Source organism: Trematosphaeria pertusa, assembly GCF_010094035.1.
Source record: "Trematosphaeria pertusa strain CBS 122368 unplaced genomic scaffold BU26scaffold_6, whole genome shotgun sequence".
In the NCBI taxonomy this organism is placed as follows: Eukaryota; Fungi; Ascomycota; class Dothideomycetes; order Pleosporales; family Trematosphaeriaceae; genus Trematosphaeria; species Trematosphaeria pertusa.
The window spans coordinates 2,241,869-2,262,639 of NW_022987217.1; the positions used below are offsets into that span (position 1 = coordinate 2,241,869).

A 20,771-nucleotide genomic window follows, 5' to 3' on the forward strand; every position below is an offset into this window, starting at 1 on the left:
ACAAAAACACCAATTCTCTCAACTCAAATTGCAAAGTCGTCGCACTAGCTATGCCCGCCCTGCCATCCACAATTGAGCGAAATCTGTCGAGTGAATGCGGAGAGAGGATGTGGTGTGGCATGTGCGAGCTGAAGAGTAGGGCGCTTGGTCACGGTAGGGAGGCAAGAGGCGAGCCGCACGTGCACAACCGGATGCGGTAATTCACACCACGACCGCCTCAGCCACCATTCTGCGCGTAGCAAGGCCCCTTGCGCCAAGTGTTTTTCATCCCATATAAAATCGTCCCGGCTACTGGCAGAGTATGCTTGTTCTTCAAGATCAACTATTTCTTCTTGACTTTACCGTCACCGAACGACATACACGAACGCTACGCGACCATCAAGTCACCCACGAATATCCATGCTGAAATCAGCACCTGTCCGATTTCCAGCCCGGCACGGAACGCAGTACCACCACTACGCAAGGACAGCGGCGGGAGCGGGTCTTCGGTCCTTCACGCATGGCAAGAAGCATCAGAATGCGAGCCATGTCCTGCCAACGACTGCTCCACAGCCACTGTCTGAAGCTCCAATGGTCCCGATGATCGATACACCGCCGCCGTCGCCACCGGTAGTTACGCCGCCGGGCGCTGATGTGAAGAAGAGGGCGTATCCGCTGGATGAGAGTGTGGTGGAGCGGTTGACGCCGACGATGAAGAGATTCTGCTTGCAGGAGAGGGTTGCCGTGCTTACTGGGTAAGCTTTTGTTTGAATGCCCTTCGGTGCAGAGGAAGCGAGACACTGACAGCAATTCAGTGCTGGCCGAGGCCTAGGCTACAACATGGCACAAGCCCTCGCCGAAGCAGGCGTCCGAGGCATGGCCATTCTAGACCTGCTACCCGAGGGCGAGCAAGCCGCGCGGGAGCTCGCCGAGCAGACGGGCGTAGACGTGCTATTCTACCCCATCGACATCACACAAGAGCTGGTCGTTCAGCAGACAGTCCAAGACATCATGGACCACTTCGGGCGCATCGACATCCTCATCAACTCCGCTGGTATCGCTGAGTACGCTCCCCCTATCTTCTGCCTGTCCCGGTTGCTAGATAATGCTAATACACGAGTCAGCTCCAACATGCCCGCCGAAACCTACGACATGCACCGCTTCCGGCGCCTCATCGAAATCAACCTCATCGGCAACTTCGCCGTCGCCCAAGCTGTCGGGCAAGCCATGATCCGCACCAACACGCACGGCTCCATCATAAACATCGCCTCCATGAGCGGGTCCATTGTGAACTACCCACAGCAGCAATCGTGCTACAACGCGTCCAAGGCCGCCCTCATCCAGATGACCAAGTCGCTGGCGGCGGAGTGGGCGCAGTACGGCATTCGGGTGAATGCGATTAGCCCCGGGTACATGGATACGGCGCTGAACCGTGTGCCAGAGCTAGAGGCGGAGAAGAAGATGTGGATTGAGAGGACGCCGCAGAGGAGGTTGGGAGGCGTAGATGAGTTGAATAATTTGGCGGTGTTGTTGGCAAGTGACGCTAGTGCGTTTATGACGGGGTCGGACATTATAATCGATGGAGGCTATACATTGTGGTAGAAGAAGCGAGGGAGGGAGAGGGACGATCCTGGATGGTTGGTTCGTTGATACGGGGGTTGCTTTTAGGCCGCCTGGCGGACCTGTAATACGCGCGGAGTCTTCGGAGTTTGGGACATGGATAGATACCCAGGACCGGATATTTTGGCACGTACAGCGCAAAAGTGCAGATTCGTCTCGCGTCATTGAGGTGAGAAGGAGGAATGAAGGTGCAGTGCGGTGCAGTGCGGTGCAGCATCGTGACATTTCCCCACAACCAGCCTCGATTCAGCCTTGTGCGCCTAATCATAGCAACCAATCACACGCCAGCCAGTCTTGGCATCCGTAACCTCTGCCGTCACCAGATCCGCAACCCCAAGGCACCTTCAAAAGCAAGCCCACGATTCCGCCCAAGCCGCGTACGCCTTGGATACCGCTGGATTTCCTCTTCCAAGCCTTGAAGCCTCGCGCAACCCACTCGTATCGCACCGTTCACGACAAAGCCACGTCTCCCATCCCCCGTAAACGTCTCAACCGCCCACCGTCACCATGTCCGACGCCTACGAGCGCGAACGGTACTTCGACCCCTTCCCACCCTTCCACCCTTTACCCACCCTTTTCCACTCCGTCCGCTCCCGCGCCTCCAACCCACAGCGCTAACGCCCCTCCCAGACAGAACAACTCCCGCCTCGACGAGCTCGCCTCCAAAGTCTCGGCCCTCCGCGGCGTGACAATAGACATCTACGACAACGCGCGGGACCAGCATGTCATCGACAGCACGTCCGAGACCTTCTCCTCCCTCGGCACCTCCGTAAAAGGCAGCGCAACGAGATTGACGAGGATGGCGCAATCGGGCAACAAAATCGCGATCCTCAAACTCGCTGGGATAATCGTCGGCGTCGTGTTGATCCTGTATTGGATATGGCATCTGGTGTTCTGAGGACCGGGAGCGTGGAACGACGGCTAGCGTATCATAACACCTACTTGGCCAGGAGAGACGGACATATGAGTGGACCGGCGCGAGATCTGCTTTGAGCGAAGGCAAGTAGGGAGGGGACTCGATGAAGGGCAGATTGTACCGTAGAGAAGCGAGGCGTCATTTTTGTGCGGCATGCATACTCGTCCGGCGTTCATGTTGAACTTGGCCAAGCTCACAAATATTAAGCGCCGGCGTCTGGCATTGGGCGCGTATTTGGCGTAAACCGCTGTACATTGATTGGTATAGGTACACGCAACAATATAACCACCGTCATTAGAACCACTGCCTCCTATACAATTCCTATCCGGGTTCTACAAAGACGACCGAAAGAAATGAGGCTCAGAGCGCAATTTCATTAGTACGAGATAACACATTCATTGGAAACAATAGTAGAAAGGATTTTCTCGTCCACACACAGCAGAAAGATAGAACATGTAGATTTCCAACCAGTAAATATCCAGTCAAACTAAATTGAACCCCCATCCTCCCCATCGAGCTGCATATGGGGTATCGATTGGATAGCAGCCACCGCATAAACCTGTACACCGACGATACTCCGGCGCGCCGCGAAAGCGAAAGGATACAAAAGTGTTTTAAGAAAGAACCTAATCATTCCTCATCCTCACCAGATACCAGATTCTCTACCCTGGTTTTCCCATCACGGCTGAGCCTGTCTAGCCCTAGCCTCCTTCTCTTTCATGTGCCGACCAAGCAGAGTCAAATCGTTCCGCACCTCGGGCACATGCTCCACGATCTCCCGGAGGTTCTCCATCTGCGTTTCTGACATGGAGGAGCCTGTGCTGGTCAGACAGTACTGGACGACCGGAACGTTGATGAAAGGCCCAAAGATCTCCACTGCCTTCGGGGGCTGGTGGTGTGGCGGTGCATCGGGCATCGGCATTTGCTGAGCATGTCCGTTGTTGTTTGGCGCACCAAAAGGGTTCCCGTAATTGTGGCTGGGAGGAAAGCTTGGGCCTACGGGAGAGTATTGCGGACCGTGAGGATTGACCGGCGATGGGCTTGGTCCGTTGGTGGGGCCGTTTGCTGGTGGGGCGACAGGGGCGGCTGCAATGTCCTGTGGCAGATATTGCTCGAAAGGTGGCTGAGGTTTGGTTTCCGGAAGCTTCGCGATTAGAGCTAGAAGAATCATGTGCTCTTTACGAGGCGTTTCGATCGTGCAGTACTCTAGCATGTCGAGGAAATCCGGGAGATTGCCGGGTCCGGGCTCGATTGGGATAACGTATAGGTCGCGCATCGCTTCATTTCCGAGCTTGTCCACTGGAACTACGCCCCAGCGCCCTCGTGGCTGGAAATAAGAATACAGCGTGTCCATGACCTCGCGTCCTTCGGGAGAGACTGGGCTGAGGGCGAGCACACCCACATCATGGGTGCCGCTTGATGCCAGACCTCGGATGTATTCGTCGCCTTTACTTTTCTCGATGCGCCCTTGGATGGGTAACGTTGGTGTCAGCAGCTTGTCCCAAGGAACGACCTGCCCGAAGTCTCCACCGGCGACAAATCGAGCGACGGCATCAAATGGCTCCAGCGACTGCATGCTGATTGTCCCTTGCCATACGATGGTAGGATCGGCAGAGTAACCGGACATTTCGACGTCCATGTCTTCATCCTTGAGCAATCGATCAACGTCGGCATCAAATCCTGGGCCTTGTGATGGCTTTTCTTGGACCCTTATCGAGCTCTGGCGGCGCTGAAGGAAGGCTTGTTGATCGTTCTGAGGGGAGCGAACCTTGTCGTAAACCAAATTGATATCGAACGTGGTGGAGGGGCGGCGGACGCCATCGGCTTGCGCGTCTGCCGTGTCTATTGAGAGTGGCGCACGTCGTTCCTTACCCATGTCCTCTGGAAGTTCCACAGTCATCTGCTCGTCGCGGGGGGACTGAGGTGGGACCTTCTCGTCTGACACGCTGTCTCTATCTCGAGGGGGCGGCGGCCTGAACTCTTCGTCGATAGGCGCGTTGTCTTCTTCGCCCACGACTTCCTCACCCTTGTGAGTCTTGCGGAGCCGGGGGCCGGATTCCTCGGTAAGCACCATCTGTTTTTCAGCTGCCTCTCTCAGGGCGGCGTATTCGCGCTGCTTCTCCTCGCTCGCCATTTCCTCGGGGGCCATGGAGGCGAACTCTTGCGGGGTCAGGCTACCAGAGAGCAAGCGGTCGACTAGAATGGCATTCTTCTTTACGTTGAAAATGATACTACGCATGTGCTGCAAAAACGGCGAATCGGGACCAGCCGGCTCGCCATGATGCTCCGTAGCGGCGCGATCGATCTGGAGGGCGAGACGGGTAGCGATGGATTTGGCAGTCTCCCCGTCTGGTACGCGATAGCCACGAGAGTCTGTGGCTGAATTGATCATGGGTACGATTGTATCCCTTAGCTTCTCTGCTACTGCCCTTTGCTTGTGAGGTAATGCGCTGATATCTGCAGCGACAGCGGATTGTGGGGCCGCTTTGGCCTGATGCTGGGCGCTCGATTTTCTGCGCTTCTTGGTGGAGCTATCCTTTTCCGCGACGGATTCATGCCGTCGTTTCTCGCCCAGCGGTGATTGTGGCTGGCTCTTGGGAGATTCTTTCTTGCTTGGCTGCAGGAGGTCAGTATAGTCGAAGGCAAAGAACGCGGAGTAGATTACCTTTGCTTCTGCTTGGCCATTCGTAACCTCCTGCTGGGCGTCTTTGGGTGCGGGACTAGGAGCAGGAGGGGCTTGAGCCGCAGACGGGGCCGGGGCCGGGGCAGAGGGTGCGGGAAGCTGGGCCGGAGGTGTAGGCACCTTGGCTTTTTCCTGTTTCGTCTCCGCTTTTACATCGCTGGGGCGCGACTTGGGGGGCTTCTGGCCCTTCTTCCGGTTCCAGGGCTTCTCCCCACGGGCCATGGCAGCGAGAAGCTCGGCGTGGTCCTCGGGCTTGCATTGCTCGCAAAAGTACTGGCGCTTGTTCCAGTACTCATCGGACTCGGGGAGGTTCAGACATCGGTTGTGCTGCCAGGCTTCGCACTTGTCGCAGCAGATCATCTTGCGCCTGAGGATGTCGCGCTGGTCGCCGCAGACACATCGGATGATGGCATTCTCGTCGTCGTTGCCGTTGCCGTCGTCGTTGTCGTTATTGTTGTCGTCGTGGTCGTTGCCAGACTGGGCCGACTGCGAGCGCGCAGCCTGGCCCTTTTCCGCGGCCTTGTCCTTTTTATCCGCCTTCGCCTTCGCCTTGGGCTTCTGCAGGATGGCCTCGTCGAGGGCGTCGGCGTTCTTGGTATGGTGGCCCTTGTTCGCGCGGCCGGAGCGACGGACTTCGTCTGCAGCAGTGCTGTCAGCATGGCTGTCGAGGGTGGAGGAGTGGAATGGAGTGGAGTGGAGTGGAGTGGAGTGGCGGCGCGTTACAGGGAGTCATTGGGCTCCCCGACACGGCGCGCGGCGAGGGAGTGTGCTTACCGGCCATGGTGGAGGACATGCGGGAGTGGGCTCAGTGCAGACGCGATCAACTTTTACAATGGGCGAAGCAATTCACGGTCTGTCTACGAAAAGGCCCGGGCCGGCGCTGCGGGCTGCGGTGCGGTGAAGCGTGCAGGCCGCGGTGAACGACGACTCCTCCCAGCCAGAAGAAAACAGCGCGCCAGGGGTCCTTGCCGTCCCTGCCACCCGATGCTGGTCAGCGGGCGTCGCGGGCGTCGCGAGCAGTCGGCAGCTGCCTCGTTCCTCGCGCGGGCAGAACCTTTCGCCAGCCCAGCGCGGCCGCCGCGGGCTGCGCGCGCGCCGAAGGAAGAGACTAGACGGAGCAGTCGCGCCCCGGTGAGTGCGCACGCCGAGAGATGAGAGCAGTTGCGCCGAGGCCGGGGGCGAGGGCGCGCAATGGGTGGTCGTGCGAGGTGTCGTGTGGTGGGTGAGGGAATGTGGAGAGGAGTCGCGCGGCTCGAGGGTGGAGCTTTGCCGAGCGCGTCTTGGCAGGCGCAATAGTCGGCCCGCTCTACCAGCCGCTCCATCAACTGCTGCTGCTGCCGCCGAGAACCTGCACAAACGACAGAACCCCCCTCCCCTCCCCCCTCTTTCGGCACCATGGCAGACGTGCGGTCTCTGCTTCGCCAGGAGCGAGCAGCCCGACAGCAGGCAGCCCGCCCGCAAAAGCAATCCCCGACCCCCGCCGCCGCCCCCGTGTCGAAGAAGCGAAAGGCCGCAGACGACGGACAGGAAGAGCGCAAGCGGACACGGACAGAGGATGCGGCGGCCGTGCCGGCGGGCTTCTTCGACGCCGGCGCTGCCGACCACGAGCATGCCTCGCCCCCGGCCGCCTTGAACACCGCGCAAGCACCCGAAGCGTTGCAGAGCGACCACCGTCCGAAAGCTGCAGACGCCCCAGTACCGCCCGCAGCACCAGCCGATCCCGCCGCCGAGGCCGAGCTTGACGCTTTCCTGAAGGAGATGGACCAGGCCGCAGAAGCACGGCGCAATCGCCCCCCATACCCATCGCGCGCTGTCATAGAGTCCGCGCCGATGACGGCTGCCGAACTCGCCGCCCAGGCACGAGAAGAGCAGAGCGCCCAGCGCGCCAGGCGGGACGAGGAAATGGAGGGCGAAAAGGAAGACGCTGCCCGGGCTCTGGAGGACGAATTCGACGAGATGGAAGGCCTGGAGGAGAGGGTCAAGAAGCTGCGAGAGAAGAGGGAAGCCCTTCGGAGCGCGCACCTTCAGGCGAAGACCGGGGATATCGTACTTGCACCGCCGCCACCGGAGGATGAAGAGAGCGAGTCGGAGGATGAGGACTGGGACGACTGGCGGTTTCGTCCAGCCTAACCCACGCATCTGCATCTGCACCTGCATTGCATTGGGCAGCGTGATGTTGGCATGGCGCATCTGCGCATATGCAGCATACCGCCGGATCGATGCCAAAGTCAATGGCGTTGGGATGATACCATTTGAATTCAACCTGTAGCAATAGCCCATGAACGCATGCATCTTTTATGAGTGATGAGCCGCCCGACATCTGCTGCCTACGCCCCGGTACTCCTACACTACTGTGAATACTATTTGCGAGTTGCCAGTTCGCTGCCAACGTTCTATCGCTCCCAGCGGAGTTGCTCTCGGCGTCGGCCAATCAGAATTCACACCTGTTAGGTGCGACTCCGACGCCGCCAAGACATCTCTGGACAAGCATAGTGCCGTCGGCCCCAGACCATAGTCTACCACGTCTACCTCTCCGCGACACCACAGCCCTCCAAACACGCTCGCCTTCCAGCTCGCCGCGTCTTCGACCACCAAAGCCCGCATAGGAACCACATACCCACTTCGAGCAGACCTCACTCCGCCACCATGTCGCGGCGGCCCAATCCCACCGCCGACCGCGCTGAGCAGAACCGCCAGACGCTCAAGAGCCTGGTCAAGATCGAGGCTAACAAGAGCTGCGCTGACTGCAAGAGAAACAAGCGTGCGCTCCGTCATTTACTCCTCTCCGCTGTCTAGCATGCTAACATAGTGTGTAGACCCCCGATGGGCCAGCTGGAATCTGGGCATCTTCATATGCATCCGGTACGCCAACCCGCTCGAGACTCATCCATTCTTCGCGCTAACCTACGCAGGTGCTCTGGCATCCACCGTGGCATGGGTACACACATCAGCCGAGTCAAGTCCGTTGACCTCGATTCCTGGACCGACGAACAGCTACAGAGCATGATAAAGTGGGGCAATGCCCGCGCGAACAAGTCAGTATGGAGCAGGCTACCAGGCGCACGGGCTGACATTCGTAGATACTGGGAAGCGAAATTAGCATCGGGACATGTGCCGTCTGAAGCGCAAGCCTTTCCTCCGCACTCTATGCGCTCTTGTGCTAATGCCTCCGCAGCAAGATCGAGAACTTCATCCGGACAAAGTATGAATCCAAGCGCTGGGTCATGGACGGGCCAATGCCGGATCCGTCTACCCTAGACGTAGAAGACGACGACGTAGTGAGTTGCAGACGACGCCGCGAAAGGGGAGACGCTTACATTGCGGCAGCCGTTAAAGAAGGTCCAAGAGAAAGTACAGATCGAGCGTTCCGCATCGCAGCGTCTCGCCAGTGGTGGGGCTGGGCCTGCCCGCTCTGCCAGCTCTCGGGCACCGCCAGCACCTCAACCCGCCATCGACCTCTTTGGCGATGAGACGCCCGCACCACCGCGGCCGAGCACTGGGCCTCCGGCCTCGCGCGCTGTTCCGCCGAAGGCTGAGCCGGTTCCCCCAAAGCAAACAAAGGCAGGCGACTCCTTGTTAGGGCTGGATTTCTTAGGGGCTACACCAGCACAACCAGCCCGACCCTCTAGCACAGGGCCAGCTGCTGCTGCCCCTTCCAGACCTGATCTCAAGCAGTCCATTTTATCCCTATACGCTGCGAAGCCAGCCGCAGCACCTCAACCACAACAGCATGTGCGCCAGGATTCCTTTGGAGGCCTCACTTCCCCACCAGTGCAGCAATCGCCCCAGTCGGGCTTGGGGGGTCTGGGTGACGCTTTCAGCAGCCTTTCGTTTGGGTCACAGCCCCCACCCCTCCAGCCAAAACCATCTCCGTTTGCAGGACTTGACAGTTTTTCAAGCGCCAAGTCGCCGCCTTCGTCGTCCTCAAACATGTTCGGAGGCGGAGGCAATTTCTTCGACTCCACGCCAAGGTCTCCACACACTACTCAGACCTTTTCCCAGAAGCGGACCACAAGCTCATCGGGTGGCTTCGGTGACTTTGCCGCCTTCCCATCCGCACCCTCTAAACCCGCAGCTCCCTCCTCGGGGATGAACGACCTCCTAGACCTTTCTATGCCTTCGGCGCCGCCTTCCGCCCCTAAGCCGGTCTCTCCGCCGATGACGTCTCCCTCCATGAGCTCGGCTTTCAACCTGTCTTCGCCAGCTGCTCCGCCAGCACCTGCTGCGCCCAATCCCGCACCGGCTCCTGTGTCTGCACCCAACTATTCTGGCTTCGCAAACATGGATGCTTGGGGAAGCAATGATGCTTGGGCCTCTTCCGGGTCTACCCATTCGACACATACTACTACAATGACTAGCCACACTACTACGCCACATCACACGCAGCCGAAGAGCCCAAGCTGGGTCGCGCCGACAGTGACACAAGACGATGACTTCGGCGGATGGAGCAGCGCCGCGCCGACTACAACCACGCATCACCACACCAGCACGACAAGTAATAAGCCGGTGGGTGGATTCGGAGGCGGCGATGATCTGTTCTCGAACGTTTGGGAGTAGTTGCCTTTTTGACGGAATGGAGGTGGGTGTTGCGTATGGTTTAGATTACCCCGCGGTTGGATCAGTCAAACGCATCATCGATAAGGCGCGGGTCAGTCTGCGTAGGGAGAGCACAAGCATATACAAATGAAACCGGCACATGATATGAAAACCTACTCTGCTTTGCCATGAACATATAAGCCAGGCATCCTTGCATAAGACCTCTAGCTACCACTACAACGCGGAACGCACACACGCATACATCGAAATAACTTCGGGGAGTACCTGTTCAGATGAGACCGTAACTCAAGCTACAGGTCCCAGCGTGCCTCAAATCTCACCCTGATGGGGAGATCAAAAGACACGGCAGGAACCTGGCGCAAGAGGAACCAAAAGATTAGAACAAGACCCCTTCAGTCGCACATGGAAGCAAATGGAAAGCAAATAAAAGGCAAAGCGCGAAGAAAGCAAAGAAAAGCAAAGAAATAGCAAAAGCGAAACAACAAGAGTCAGTCCTAGTCGTGTCGTCCCAAATCCACCGAAACAACGCCCGGGAAGGAGATGTCCGGCTTGCAGAACCTCATCTTCTACCCCTCACTTGGGCCCAGCGGAGAAGCCTTGGAAGGAACCGGCGGAGAACTACATGTTCGGGTTGGAAGAGAAGGGAGCGGAGGAGTGCTGAGAGGGAGACGAAAAGAACTGTGGTTCCGGAGTTGGGGAGATATCTGTTCCTATCCACAAATAGTCTACATATTTTACTAGAGAAGAACGCATGGGTTGACAGCACAAGTGCGCGATCAAGCAGACAAACGGGCGGCTGTTGATTCATGATCTCTCTAATCCGTATTGTAACGCGCGGAGCTTGTACGCTCAGGCTCTTCAAGAAACAAGGACCCTAACTCACGATCTATCGTCGTGGTTATCGGTCCGAACCGTGTAATCCGATGGACCTTGCTTAGCCAGGGCTAGTGCATTTGACTATCCAGCTCCAGCACCGGAGCGTCGTATCTTACAACTCGCCCCAGAGCATGTGGTCAACATGCACAGCCACTCAGGTCTAACCAATGGCAATTCAATTCGATCCTCGTTCATGATCCAGAGCACGAGTGTGCGATGACAGACGTTGGAGAAGGAAGGCCCTTTCATCACATTGTAAGATAGATCAGGATAAGTAGTAGGATGCCACAGTAGAGAGAATTGATCTATTTGCATAACGCCCCCTGGAGCGCTTCAATGCCTCATCCATTACCCGTTCGTCATTGGTAACCGTTACGCTGGTCTTTCGCGGGGCTGTATTCCAAACGTGAGCCAGATTCCTCCATTGATACTGGATAAGCGTCCCATGCCCATTCTTCCTCACCGTTCTCTTCGAACAAGGATGTTGACTCCATCATCTGGAACGGCTCTTCTAATATTGTATGCATGTCATTAGAGAAGCTAAGCGCCCCATCCGAATATTGTGTTGGATTGCCTTTAGGATCCGAGGGACTCCATAGGTGGGAGGATTGTGTCCTCGAGAGCGGAATTTGGGGCCGCCTCTGCGGAAAGAAGCGCCGTAGCGATGGTGGGTAGTTGCACGTCTGAATGTCCTCGGTAGAGCCATAAACTTCGCTTCGCGTGAGGTCAGTGGCGTATGAACTCGGCAGCGAGGTACTAGAGCAAAAGATATTTGTCGGGGACGATTCGTAGAGAGACTCCTGGATGCCTTCGGTGCTGCATGCGGAAGGTGACGGGTGGCAACGTTGTGGATTTGCCGGCCTGGTTTTGGGTAACGACTCCACGAAGCCAGCTATCGTGTGGCTCGCGTTATTCATATCGGCGCTACTCATAGTCGCCTGGCTACTTGTAGGCGTATAGTCGTTCTCGGTCTCTGGGGTTACCGTGGTGTTGTCCTCCGGGATCTCCATGCTCTTACTCTTCCGCGTCACGGTGTCCTCATTCTCCAAGGATATAGACATGAGCCTACGCCTAAAGGCCTGAAGGGTCTGTGTTTTGATACGATGTATCCTAATCCCTGAGGCCGGTCCGAGCTCCCTAGTCAACTCGTCTTCGAGGACTTCGCTAAGTATCCGCTCCTGCCGCGAAGTGAAGCCATGTTGGTCGTAAGGGGAGGGAACTTCCTCGCCAGGGAAGAGCCTCCCAAACACCATCCTCCATTTCTCTTCCGTACTCTTTGCATTCGTGTAAGGGGCCTTCTTAAAGTCGAGTTTGCTTTTCAGTACTTGGGGCCGAAGACGGTCGTCCGCTGGTTCCGGTCGCTTTTTGCAGGAGATGTCTTCCTGCCGATGTGCATCATAAGCATCTTCGGAGTCCATCTGCGAGCGTAGTGGTATTCGTTAGCTTATGGAGCAACTGAAAGTCAATGTCTCTACGCCTTGAAGGTCTTCCCGAGTGGTTTTCAGGAGGCCGATTAACAGTGACCCGCCATACCTAGGTAGGTACTACCATTTACGTACCTGTTGCCAACACCGGACACATCGAAGGGGTTGTGTGTGCACTCTCTTAATATGGTCTTTGAGCTTCGCGATGTCTGTAAACCCTTCGCCTCGGCATGCTTTGTTAGGACACTTCTCTGGCGCTCGTTGGTAAAATGGACATTTCAATCTCCGATTAGGCGCACTATCCGGGCGCTTGCCATCTCTCTTCGGTGGACGATCGTTGTTCCCGTCATCGTCGCCGGAGTCGTCCCCGGGGTCTCGATCGCCACGTACACGCTTCCTTTGCAAACGTTGTAAGTATGCCCGAGAAGATGGAGGCGATGAGCTTTGTTGGTGGCGCTTCTGAGAGGGAGATGAGCCTTCTATACCGTCCGTAGGCTCAGATGCTGCATGATTGCCCCCTTCCTGAAATGTGAGCTTCTCAAATTGCGTCAAGGCGTTCTCCACGGCTCTACCCGCACTATCGAAATGTACGGTCGCCTCTCCTGTCTCCCGGCTCTGCGTGCTCTCTCCTGGCGTCCATCGAGGCACAAAGAACGCGCAAGGTTCATGCGGGGAATCTGCCACAGAGGACTGGTCTTTCACGAGCAAACTTCCCAAGTTCACTGTCTTGTCTGGAGCTGCGGGTAGCTGGTGAGGAAGGGCCCGCTTCGTTGCAGAATCTGTGAATTGCTTGCGAATATCCTCAAAGATGGTTCGCCGGCGTAGGTCGGGAGCCTTTTGATAGCTGGCAATGGTCTCGAGGGCTTTCGTAAGCGTCCTTGCTGACTCTGTACCTCCCTTTCCCAGTCTAGCCCGCTCCAACGGAGGTGGGGTCTTTTGAATCGAATTTGCTCTTCTTGGATCATGTCCGCGGGAATGATTCCAGGGGTCGTTGTCACGAGGTAGGAGGCTGGTGTCACCACGACATAGACTCCGCTCAAGGGCTTCAGCCCAACCGCAGACCGATTCGAATCGTAGTCCAAGCTTGTAGCCTAGCCGGACCTGGCGGTTGTCCGTTCTGCTCCAGATGCCACCATCTTGTGAGATGTATATCAGCCGACCGAGCTCGCCGGCTAGACTAGCCCCTATTCCGCAGAGTTGTTCCCGAAGACGCCGATCGCTACCGAGACAGTTACAGTCCCAGCATTCGTCGGCATGTTCGATGAACGCGCAGGCAGCATTCTCCTCATCGGCGTTGAGTTTGCGCGTGGGTGAAGCCCAGCTGCGGGGTCGATGGCCAGGGTCGGAGTAACAGTCGGAGGCGTATCCGGAGTCGGCAGATCTTCTGGACGAGTTTGTACCACTCCTCGGGAGTGGCTTCAGAGGACTTCGCTCTGGTGACCGTTGGTCAACAGGCAGGGAAGACGATGGTGGTAGTAGTGGTGGAGGGGTCGGAGGAGGATACGATGTCCGAGAGCCGCTAATGCCAACCTTCTGGAGATGGCGGGCTGCCGGCGCTTCTTGATTGGTATGTTGGCGGTGGAGCGTCATTGCGAACCGAAGACAGGACGGACCAATGCTTCCAGCTGAACACGATATCACAACTAGTGTCGAGAAAAGTGTCTCTGCAGGAGCCGGACTGTCACAATATCGAGCCACGGCCTCTCATCAGGCAACGACGAAAATGTCGGCCATCGTAAATGTGCGGTGCTGCGCCTGTCGGCAGGCAGGCAACGAGGCAGACGGTTCATGCAGCCACCTGCAGCTGTTCGCCAATCGCGGCGCTTCGCAGTCGAGTATCGAGTGGTGAAGGACCGCAGGAGACATATTGTGTTTCAAGAAGCTGATGCGAGCAACGCAAATGTGCGGTGGAAACACTGTCGAGACAGCGAAACCACAATGATCATAACAGGGGCACAGTTCGACTGCGATGTTGCTCACTGAAGGCGTACGTCCTAGAACGGGTGTGAACGCAAGACATACATAAATCGGCACAGTATCGAGAATGCACAAACAGAGGCTCATAAGAGTAAATCAATCTCATCAGAGCACCCCGAGGCACTTTCTAGAGGCCAGAAGAAGGTCACACCAATACCTCCGATATGCCTGCGAGAAACGACGAAGGCCATGGCATACGTCATCCGCAAAAGTATGCGTCCCGCATCTGATTGGCTACTTCGTCTGACCTGCCTCAGCCCGAAAACACGCAACCCAACTACCCTAAGCCGCTTTCTCGGAAACGACGACGACGCCGTTTGGTTACTCCAAAGTCAGAAGACGAACGAGATGCAACGGCGGAAACGCATCTCAGACATCTTGCTGGAAGTGGAACGGTTCGACCCAACTATGGAGAAAGAGAGGAACAGCAATTAACGATCGCGTTCCAGCGGTTTATCTTGGGAATATCGGCGTTCACGTTGTTGACATGGATTATACAATACTCCTGGAAGGACTGCTGGCCTGCCGATCAGTCTCGCGCCTTGTTGAGCTCACGTATGCTATGGTGAAGTTACATTTGCCGTAGTTCCCTAAATGGTTAGCGTGTGGCAGTTTCGAGACACCACCCCGGCCCAGCAGTCAACCTCCAACTCTTTATACCTCGATGCATTAGCACAACCATCGGCAGCATCTCGAATCCGGCTGCTACGGCTGCGCGAACATTGACGATGCAGAATTTGCATACTGAGGAGCAGCAGCGAGCGAAGCTTAATGCTAACCCCAGGTCTTCATCCGCCTCCAGTGGGCGGCCACGGGATGTTCAGCTCCTCCACAACAGCATCTCATTTCGTCGTCTCTAGCTTGAGTTTCTCCCGTCTTCCGCCCAGGCCTCGATTTCCCTATTTTCAGCGCGCGATCTCGACCATACCCCTGACAGCCCGCCACAAACGCTTTGGGGCGCTTGGCGTTAGCCGCCGCCTCTCTCCCCGTCGCAACCGAGCCAACCTTTCCTATGGTGAGCCCAAGCCACCGTGGGCTCGCGCATTCCCAGCTGTCGCGCGACGACCGCGTAACCTAGCAATTTACAGCGCGCTGCCGTCGCTTCTAGGGCACTGTTTCTCGGTAAGGCTATAGGGAGGCTAGCCTCTGCCATCCAACTCAGGCCGAATTGGGCCATGAGTGGGGAAGTTCTAGCGGCATAAAGATGTGTTCCTGCAGAGGCGCAGCCATGTGGATCCTAGCGAGCGTCCGGAGCATCTCCATTTGGTATGGTCATCCAGCTCGAGGCATCAAGCTCGCTCATGGCCTGCGTATGCGGTCGTTCGTCAGGAACAAGCAGTCGCCTTCTTCCGAACAAAGCAAAGCATCCATGATGGGCACCAGGGGTCACCGGATACATATCAGCTGCCCGTCGCTCTGGTGCTTTCTCTCTTTAACGACTTTCTCAGTGTCTTCATGACGTTGTAGATCTCTTTTACTCACATTCGTTATTTTTCTTCATACTAGTCACTCGTTATACTAATATTAGCATGTCGTTCTCATCACTCTTTTTGCGGACTGCCGCCGTCCTATCCGCCCTTTCGTCCACCACGCTCGCTACTACCTACAAACTTCAAGATGTCCACGAGGGTTCGTCGTTTCTAGATGGCTTCAACTTCTACTCCGGAGCCGATCCTACCCATGGCTTCGTCAAGTAAGTCTCCCTTGTCATACGACGACGTTTCGCACTAACCCCTCAGTTACATGTCCGAGGCCGACGCGTCCAAGGCCAAACTTGTGAAGGCGATCGGAAAGGACACCTACATTGGTGTGGACTACACCACGCCTCTAACCACCAACGGTGTCGGCCGAGGCTCCATACGTCTCGAAGGGAGTAAGACGTATAACAAGGGTCTCTTCGTAGTCGATATCAAGCATATGCCAGGAGGCATCTGCGGTACCTGGCCTGCCTTCTGGTCGAATGGTGTCGGCGATACCTGGCCCAAGCTCGGCGAGATCGATATCATCGAGGGCGTCAACCAGAACAACTTCAACAAGATGGTACTTCATACCGATACGGACTGCAAGACGGACGGCAAGGGTCAAACCGGGACGCAGTCACTGTATGACTGTGCTCTCGACAGCGCTTCCGGAACTTCCGGCTGTGATGTGAACGCCAAGGAGTCCACGACTTTCGGAACGGATTTTAATAGCATCGGCGGAGGAGTGTACGCCATGGAGTGGACCAGCGAGTCCGTCAAGATGTGGTTCTTTCCCCGTGGAAGTATTCCGAAAAGCATCACTGCCGACAAGCCTGACATTTCCGAGTTTGGTACACCCACCGCCAACTTCCAGGGTGCCTGCGACATGGATGAGAGGTTCAAGAACCATCAGTTCATCTTCGATACGACCTTCTGCGGTGACTGGGCGGGCAACGTCTATAGCCAATCTTCCTGCCAACAGTATCCCGGCCTTGGTAGCGTGGACTCCTGCGTCAAATTTGTTGCCGAGAATCCATCTGCTTTCGAGGACGCATATTGGCTTATCAGCTACTTCAAGACGTACCAGGCGGACACTCCGGTTTCGAGCTCTTGGTCGGCATCGAGCACTGCCCGCTCGACGAGCTCTTCCATCCAGAGCAGCTCAGCGCATACCCCGACCACCTCTTCGCACGTTTTGTCCGGCTCCTCCGTGGCCTCTAGCTCAACTTCTTCCACGGCAGCCAGCTCAATCACCTATGACTCTAGCTCTGCTTTGTCGTCTGTCGTGAGCTCCACCGCTTCCTATGGCTCCTCCTATAGCTCTGCTTCTTCCACCGGATCTTCGTACAGCTCTGCTCCTTCCAGTAGCTTCGTCTACGGCTATTCCTATGAAAGCTCCTTAGCGGCCGAACACGGCTCACAGAGCTCTTCTATCCCCGTCGCCTATGGTGGCTCGTCTACTCCTGCCGGCTACGTCAGCTCGTCCACCCCTGTCGGATACGTGTCCAGCTCCGCCGATAGCTACGGCTACCGCAGCTCATCCGTCGACCACGCCAGCTACGCATCGTCTACCCCCGTGAAGTATGGCTCGTCGAAGTTAAGCAGCAAGCCTTGCAGCACTTCGACACCAGCGCATCACCCGAGCTCGGCCTCGACTCCGGTTCAGTACTATGCTTCCTCATCCACACCTGCGGAGTACTACGGAGCCTCTTCATACACGCCTGCTGGCTACAAGGCGAGTTCGGTTCCTACATATGGAAACGGCTCCGAGTCCAGCTCGGTTCCCTCCTATGAGTATGAGACTAGCTCCGTCCCGTCCTACGAATACACCCCCAGCTCTATCCCCTCCTACGAGTCCGCCTCCATCTTGGCACCCTCCTACGAGCACCAAACCTACACCACGACCTACACAACGTGCTATGTCGACATCTGCTCCACAGGCTACACTACAATCTACACCACCCAAACTGTAACCTACTGTCAGTCTTCCACCCCCTTTGGCGCTTCCTATGCTCCTCCTCCACCTCCCGGATACACAGTCACGACCAAGTACTGCGCCAGCGGCTGCGCTGAGACACCGGTTGCGGTTACACTCACGCTGCCGGTGACGGAGTACGTTACAAAGAGTGCTGAGACGCCTACACCCTCCTCGGCGAGCGGAATACAGTACGGAGGTTGCTCTACGTGCGCGGATATTTATCCGACCAACCTTGTGTATACCCACGGCGGCCATGGCGAGCATAAATCTTTCCCACTCACACCGACGCCCTCGGTGTATGCGACGAAGATCGTCACTCTTTCCGTTGTGCCCGTGCCGTCGAGCGAGTATTACGCGCAGCATCCCTCTCCAGTGCCCGTTGCTCCATCATCTATTGTGCCGTCCAAGCCCGCCCAGGACGACGCCCAATACTTTTCTCTAGCATCCGTTTCTCCATCGTCCGTTGTGCCACCAACGCCCGCGGAGAGTCCTCTGTGTGGCCGCACGGGCTGCCACTATGAGGGTGGTAACATGACCATGTCGTACGGAACCGGCACGGGCGTGCCTGTGGCTAGCAAGACGACCGCGTATGACGTCCCGTACTTCACCGGCGCGGCTTCGAGCGTCAAGTTTGGGGGTGTGATGGCTGGCGGAGTTGCTGCGGCCGTGGCGATGTTCTTGTAGGCTCGTTCAACGTTACGCGTTTCCTTGTGTTAGTAGACTGAGAAAGAATGGGATACAACATACGCCATGTCTTTCGTTAGATTTCGAACTAATTCTGAGTTTCTAATAACCGCATCTTATGCACCAGAGCCCAAGTTTCTTAGTGAGGGTATGAACGCGGCCCACAAATGTCGCATTCGATAAATGGACAGATGCGTGTGTTGATGATTACATTCAACCCACGGTATCGCCTTAAATCACCTCCATATGCCTTCCCCTTAGTCGCGCTTCTACTCTTGGAAGCGTCACGAGGGTTCGCGTGCACATTCTAGTCAATTTCCTTCTCAACCAAATCCCTAACCACCTTTTTCAGTCTCGCCTCCACCCTCCTCTTCCGCCGTACCGCTACTATCGCCGCTTCCGCCTCTCCCCTCCTTGTTCGCCCTCTCGTACTTTCCCTCGTAATAGCTTGAACTCGGCCCGGAAATCCCACCTCTCCTTCCGTTGCCCAGGTCATACGTCCCGAAAACCAGCCCGCTATCATACAAATGCTGCGTCCGCCCCCATTCTGTGCTCGGTAGGCTAGCGTAGAAGTGCAGTGGCGGTGCCGGCGATGTGGACCCGGATGATGAAGTTGATGCATGAGAAAAGAGGGAGGAAGGGTTAGAGCATTTCGAGGAGGCAGAGCAGATTGAGCGTACTGAGGACTGGGAGAGGTTTGGCGGATCCTGTGGTGAAGCTGGAGAATGCGGAGACTGGATCGCTGGTTGTAGTTCTCGCGTTGGCGATTCAGAGGCCTCTGCAGCTTGTGCGAGCGGCGTAGGTTCTTCCTGCAACCGGAGACCGGAAATGAGCGACAGCTTTGGCGATTGCGGCGGTGTAAGCGGAATATTCGAGGCTCCAATATCTCCGGGTATTCTCGGATGTTCGTTCATTTTATGTGTCGCCGTTTGTTTGCTGGCAGGTTTTCGCAGGGTGAAGAAGATGGCTTTCAGTTCCAATTGTGGCTCCCAAACGAATGACAAGCTGATGAGGAGAGAAGTAAACGACGGACGGGTTGCAGAGTTTTGCGAGTCTATGCGCGTTTGTGCAAGGAGTGAATGCGCAAGGCTGAGGTCACGGCTCGCTTTTGCGCGGTGGTCTAGCTCAAAGTTGGGTTGAGGTTGCACAAGGGAAAGAACGGCGAACGGCGAACGCGGGGCTAAAATACTCAAAACTGCCAAAGAGGGAATGTGAATGTGTTCGAGGGAACCAGACATCTGAGAGACAAAGGAGCGGAACGACATGTCGCGGCGGCTCTGGAGAGAGGAGGGCGACGGAGGGCGATGGAAAAGAGCGCTCGACGAACAGAGCGGCGGACAGGGATGAGTCAACCTTAATGGTGCGACGTAGCGGGATGTGAAATCTAGGAAAATTGAGAGTGAAGTGGTAGTCCACATACCTCGCGTGCCCACAGCCAGTCGGGCGTAGGTTGCGATAATCATCCATACGAAGGGCTGATGGTCGGATAGCATCCTCCTGAGCGATGTCGTACGTATTACGCAGGTATCTTTAAAGAGACGGAACCCGGGGGGTTGTCGAGTAAGCGTGACGGCGTGTCTTCTATGTCATAGGGCGCGCAATGATCGCTGCGGTGCTGCCTAGACATGCGAGAGACAGGGAAGAAACAATGCATGCACGATGCGATCCAAGAGGAGTCATTGCCCATGTATCGATAAATCGATAAGTCGCGAATTTCCAAGGAAAGTTGAAGGGACAAAACAGGACTAATTGCGGCGAGACACCTCCAAGAAGAAGCAAGAATACAAAGCTACACCGAATACTAATGCTTCGACAGCTCTTTAGAATTACCCTGTGTCGCATGGCATCCAGAAACCTGGAAGACTTCCCAGAGAAGCCGAGTCGCTTCAGTACGGCTCCTCCCAGTAGTGGTTCTTCAAGATCTCCTCTCGTCCGCACACCTCGCAGCCATAGCGTTGGACTCGATGGAAATTCCCATGTTGCCGGAAGCAGTAAAGGCAGAGCGAATGATCTCGCCATTCTTCTCCGTGCACGTTCATAAAAATGGACTTATCGTCGTCCACTTCCACCAAATGCAGAGGCTTCATCCAGGCTGGGGTAGCGGCAGGGCTTCCCATACCGCTAGCAGGCGAAAACGGTTTTTGCGGCGTGGAAGGTGGAGGCGAGCGCTTGGGACGCTCCTCGACGGAACTGAAAGTCGAAAGCCTAGCAAGAGAAGGCTTCCTCCTGGTGCTGATCGATGATGTGAGAGTCGGCGTCGTCTGATCGCTGCCGCTTGAGCGTCGAGAGAATAGTGAAGCGATCACTTGGCCGCCGCCCCTCATATTCGTGTTCGCCCCGGTGTCAGAAAGAGAGAGCTTGCGAACTTGAGCAGCCGCGTCTGGGCTGGCGTTCGGTCGTCGCCGCTTTGGCAATAGTTCCGGAGAGCTGGCACTGCTTCGCTCTCTCTTTCCAGCTGCGAAAAACCGATGTCAGCGACGAAAGACAACCGTAAAGAGGTAGTATCATACCGTAGATGCTTTCCGGATGCTCGGTGCGAGGTGACGGGAGGGCATCAGCGGTGGTCAAAGGCGCAGAGCTGGCGAACTCCACATGCCGGAACGAAAGCAATGGCTCG

At 56.4% G+C, this 20,771-nt stretch overlaps 11 protein-coding genes across 11 annotated transcripts; 6 read left to right on the forward strand and 5 right to left on the reverse strand.

Annotated features, from left to right (window-relative positions):
• The first annotated feature begins 359 nt into the window (after nt 1-359).
• BU26DRAFT_518779 (NAD(P)-binding protein) lies at nt 360-2,023 on the forward strand. Its single transcript, XM_033828894.1, has 3 exons — nt 360-734; nt 795-1,043; nt 1,104-2,023. The coding sequence occupies exons 1-3, from the start codon at nt 571-573 to the stop codon at nt 1,579-1,581; spliced, it is 891 nt and encodes a 296-aa protein (XP_033685401.1). The 5' UTR covers nt 360-570; the 3' UTR covers nt 1,582-2,023.
• BU26DRAFT_518780 (uncharacterized protein) lies at nt 1,971-2,968 on the forward strand. The gene is made up of 2 exons (XM_033828895.1): nt 1,971-2,132; nt 2,230-2,968. The coding sequence occupies exons 1-2, from the start codon at nt 2,107-2,109 to the stop codon at nt 2,495-2,497; spliced, it is 294 nt and encodes a 97-aa protein (XP_033685402.1). The 5' UTR covers nt 1,971-2,106; the 3' UTR covers nt 2,498-2,968.
• BU26DRAFT_483382 (uncharacterized protein) lies at nt 2,839-6,393 on the reverse strand. Its single transcript, XM_033825805.1, has 3 exons — nt 5,973-6,393; nt 5,181-5,836; nt 2,839-5,132 (listed from the first exon to the last, which is right to left on the reverse strand). Exons 1-3 carry the CDS (start codon nt 5,989-5,991, stop codon nt 3,195-3,197), a joined length of 2,613 nt encoding a protein of 870 aa, XP_033685403.1. The 5' UTR covers nt 5,992-6,393; the 3' UTR covers nt 2,839-3,194.
• Nucleotides 6,394-6,541: 148 nt separating this feature from the next.
• On the forward strand, nt 6,542-7,486 carry BU26DRAFT_518783 (uncharacterized protein). Its single transcript, XM_033828896.1, has one exon. The coding sequence runs from the start codon at nt 6,594-6,596 to the stop codon at nt 7,326-7,328; it is 735 nt and encodes a 244-aa protein (XP_033685404.1). The 5' UTR covers nt 6,542-6,593; the 3' UTR covers nt 7,329-7,486.
• A 234-nt stretch (nt 7,487-7,720) lies between these two features.
• Nucleotides 7,721-10,035, forward strand: BU26DRAFT_301015 (ArfGap-domain-containing protein). The gene is made up of 6 exons (XM_033821782.1): nt 7,721-7,959; nt 8,015-8,060; nt 8,111-8,233; nt 8,279-8,323; nt 8,374-8,476; nt 8,526-10,035. Exons 1-6 carry the CDS (start codon nt 7,845-7,847, stop codon nt 9,753-9,755), a joined length of 1,662 nt encoding a protein of 553 aa, XP_033685405.1. The 5' UTR covers nt 7,721-7,844; the 3' UTR covers nt 9,756-10,035.
• Nucleotides 10,036-10,845: 810 nt separating this feature from the next.
• BU26DRAFT_301100 (uncharacterized protein) lies at nt 10,846-12,201 on the reverse strand. Its single transcript, XM_033821784.1, has one exon. It carries the CDS (start codon nt 12,047-12,049, stop codon nt 10,991-10,993), a length of 1,059 nt encoding a protein of 352 aa, XP_033685406.1. The 5' UTR covers nt 12,050-12,201; the 3' UTR covers nt 10,846-10,990.
• BU26DRAFT_518786 (uncharacterized protein) lies at nt 11,963-14,115 on the reverse strand. Its single transcript, XM_033828897.1, has one exon. The coding sequence runs from the start codon at nt 13,643-13,645 to the stop codon at nt 12,176-12,178; it is 1,470 nt and encodes a 489-aa protein (XP_033685407.1). The 5' UTR covers nt 13,646-14,115; the 3' UTR covers nt 11,963-12,175.
• On the forward strand, nt 13,873-14,704 carry BU26DRAFT_301020 (uncharacterized protein). Its single transcript, XM_033821783.1, has 2 exons — nt 13,873-14,243; nt 14,290-14,704. Exons 1-2 carry the CDS (start codon nt 14,100-14,102, stop codon nt 14,599-14,601), a joined length of 456 nt encoding a protein of 151 aa, XP_033685408.1. The 5' UTR covers nt 13,873-14,099; the 3' UTR covers nt 14,602-14,704.
• Nucleotides 14,705-15,234: 530 nt separating this feature from the next.
• BU26DRAFT_604566 (glycoside hydrolase family 16 protein) lies at nt 15,235-18,272 on the forward strand. Its single transcript, XM_033835535.1, has 2 exons — nt 15,235-15,725; nt 15,772-18,272. Exons 1-2 carry the CDS (start codon nt 15,562-15,564, stop codon nt 18,152-18,154), a joined length of 2,547 nt encoding a protein of 848 aa, XP_033685409.1. The 5' UTR covers nt 15,235-15,561; the 3' UTR covers nt 18,155-18,272.
• A 49-nt stretch (nt 18,273-18,321) lies between these two features.
• BU26DRAFT_301133 (uncharacterized protein) lies at nt 18,322-19,882 on the reverse strand. The gene has a single exon (XM_033821786.1). The coding sequence runs from the start codon at nt 19,645-19,647 to the stop codon at nt 18,490-18,492; it is 1,158 nt and encodes a 385-aa protein (XP_033685410.1). The 5' UTR covers nt 19,648-19,882; the 3' UTR covers nt 18,322-18,489.
• Nucleotides 19,844-20,760, reverse strand: BU26DRAFT_301124 (uncharacterized protein). The gene is made up of 2 exons (XM_033821785.1): nt 20,665-20,760; nt 19,844-20,609 (listed from the first exon to the last, which is right to left on the reverse strand). Exon 2 carries the CDS (start codon nt 20,476-20,478, stop codon nt 20,041-20,043), a length of 438 nt encoding a protein of 145 aa, XP_033685411.1. The 5' UTR covers nt 20,479-20,609; nt 20,665-20,760; the 3' UTR covers nt 19,844-20,040.
• Between the last annotated feature and the right edge of the window lie 11 nt (nt 20,761-20,771).